The sequence below is a fragment of the Ascaphus truei genome, chromosome 2, assembly GCF_040206685.1.
Source record: "Ascaphus truei isolate aAscTru1 chromosome 2, aAscTru1.hap1, whole genome shotgun sequence".
NCBI lineage: Eukaryota > Metazoa > Chordata > Amphibia > Anura > Ascaphidae > Ascaphus > Ascaphus truei.
The window spans coordinates 198,742,058-198,744,040 of NC_134484.1; the positions used below are offsets into that span (position 1 = coordinate 198,742,058).

At 54.2% G+C, this 1,983-nt stretch overlaps 1 protein-coding gene across 1 annotated transcript; it reads right to left on the reverse strand.

Annotated features, from left to right (window-relative positions):
• Nucleotides 1-219: 219 nt before the first annotated feature.
• On the reverse strand, nucleotides 220-1,473 carry LOC142488181 (paraneoplastic antigen Ma3 homolog). Its single transcript, XM_075588555.1, has one exon. The coding sequence runs from the start codon at nucleotides 1,471-1,473 to the stop codon at nucleotides 220-222; it is 1,254 nt and encodes a 417-aa protein (XP_075444670.1).
• Between the last annotated feature and the right edge of the window lie 510 nt (nucleotides 1,474-1,983).

Consider the following 1,983-nt stretch of genomic DNA (forward strand, 5'->3'; position numbering starts at 1 on the left):
TACAATGGCTGCTGGGCCTACTTGGCTGTACGGCCCTCGGGTGGAGGAATCCGTCTGGGCTTCTGTGTCGGACGGGGCTGAAGGGTTCCCAGGAGGGTTGTCCTCGTCAAGTTCGGCGGCCCGCGCTTGGCATATCATCGTCCTAGCAGGGTTTGGTCGAGTGGACGGTTTGTCCTCGGGGTACTCCTCCCGTTCGGAGTACCCAGGCGGTCCCTTGATTCAGGATGGCCCCGGGGGTGGAGAATTTCGATTTGCCCTAGCTTTGGGGACTGCCCCCTTGGGGGCGGCTTCCTCCTCGGGAGGCGCAGGGTTCTTGGCTTTGGGCCCCGCGGTTTTCGGTGGGTCACTGGGAGGAGGCTCCTTACTCTTGGCGGGATGGTGTAGCCGGCCATAAGCTTCATGTTTGTTGATCTCACCTACTAGAGCTTCCCAGCTGGGAGGTTCATTCCGCATCAGAGAGCATTTGACCAGGAGGGCGATAGGGTGGTCAGGCAGGGCTCCTTTCTGGAATTGATTCCAACAATACTCGTCCACCTGCGTGGACTTGATTTGGTCTCGTTTCCGCATGTCCCATAGCACTAGCCTAATTCGGTTGAGGTAGGCAGATAGCTCTTCTCCCGGCTTCTGGCGGAGATTGAGGTACCTTAGCATCAGTTGGCCCTCATCCTCAGTCCGCCCGTAGGCACGCTCAAGAGTCTCCAACATTTGCTGAGCAGTGATGTCTGTATGTTGATCTTTAGTCAACCGTATGGTGATAGAAGCGGGGGCCCGTAGACACTCCATTATGCGTTGGCGTTTGACCAACTCAGGACATGTCCATTCCTCCACCACCTGCAAGGTATATTCTAGCCAGGCGTCGAATGCTTCCTCGCCCGTGGGAGTCGGTTTAGTGCCGGAGAAGGTCTTCAATTTACGGTACGGCTGTTGCATCGATGCGTCAGCCCTGGCTCCTCCCAACTCAACAATACTTTGAGCTAACATTTGCATCTCACTTTTCCCGCTAGTCGGGCATGGGGCAATACTGAGCGGCGGACTGTGGTCGGCAATTGTGCCTACTATAGATTCGCAATAACTCTCAGGGGTAGAAGATGAGGCGCACGTATCCGCTCCCTCTAAGTTCATGTGGGGGCTGACAAGTTCTGACTTGATAGCCCGCGCGGGGTATACTACTGCGCAGCTCGACTCGGCAGGGTCGTCAAACCATACACTAGATGGTCCTTGTTCCTCATTTACATCTTGCCCAAGGTCTACTAATACTGAATAGCACCCTTTGTTCTCTGTGTACTGATCCACGAAGACTAGGGCAGTTTTACCCCGGAGATGAGAATGTTGGCGCAGGGCCACGTGGATGGCCATAGAGGGCACGTCTATAGGGACGCCGCACACCGCCAGCGTGTGCGTGGGTGGTACTTCCAGTCTCGTGGCCCACTCATACACTCTGGAGCGCGACAGGCATTGGGATTCGGTAGACATTCTAGAACATTGAAATAGGGCACCCCAGGTCTGATCTCAGCAGCGCCTCCAAATGTAACGGGTATATCCCCCCCCAATCGCAGATTCTACTGGTGGGTACAGGAACATATATATAGTTACTCATATGTGGTGCGTCACCTGTTAGTTTGCAGGAGGGCTGAGTCTCCGCCACGGGGAACCTGGGGCAACTTATGCTAAGGATATCACTGATGCTGATGCAGCACCTCCACCTGCGATGGCTCCCACCAGAGGGGGAGTGGTTCCTCGCAGGACACAAATGAACATATACAATGCTTATACGATAACGAATACTTCTTTACTGATCAGCACGCAATTGCAGTCAACAGATAATAACAGGGGTTCCTCTTTCAAGGTAACCCAACTCAAGGTATAATCCTGATTGAATTATAGCGAACACCACAGCGGGTGTCCACACTAACAGTGTCTCGGTGGCCACTACCGGCCCACACAATAATCCCACCCTCAAGTCCAGTGAGTCCCTCCCAATGT

What these genes read in the sequence shown, in the direction of transcription:
- LOC142488181 (XM_075588555.1), bottom strand. Translation starts at nt 1,473, where the DNA reads ATGTCTACCGAATCCCAATGCCTGTCGCGCTCCAGAGTGTATGAGTGG.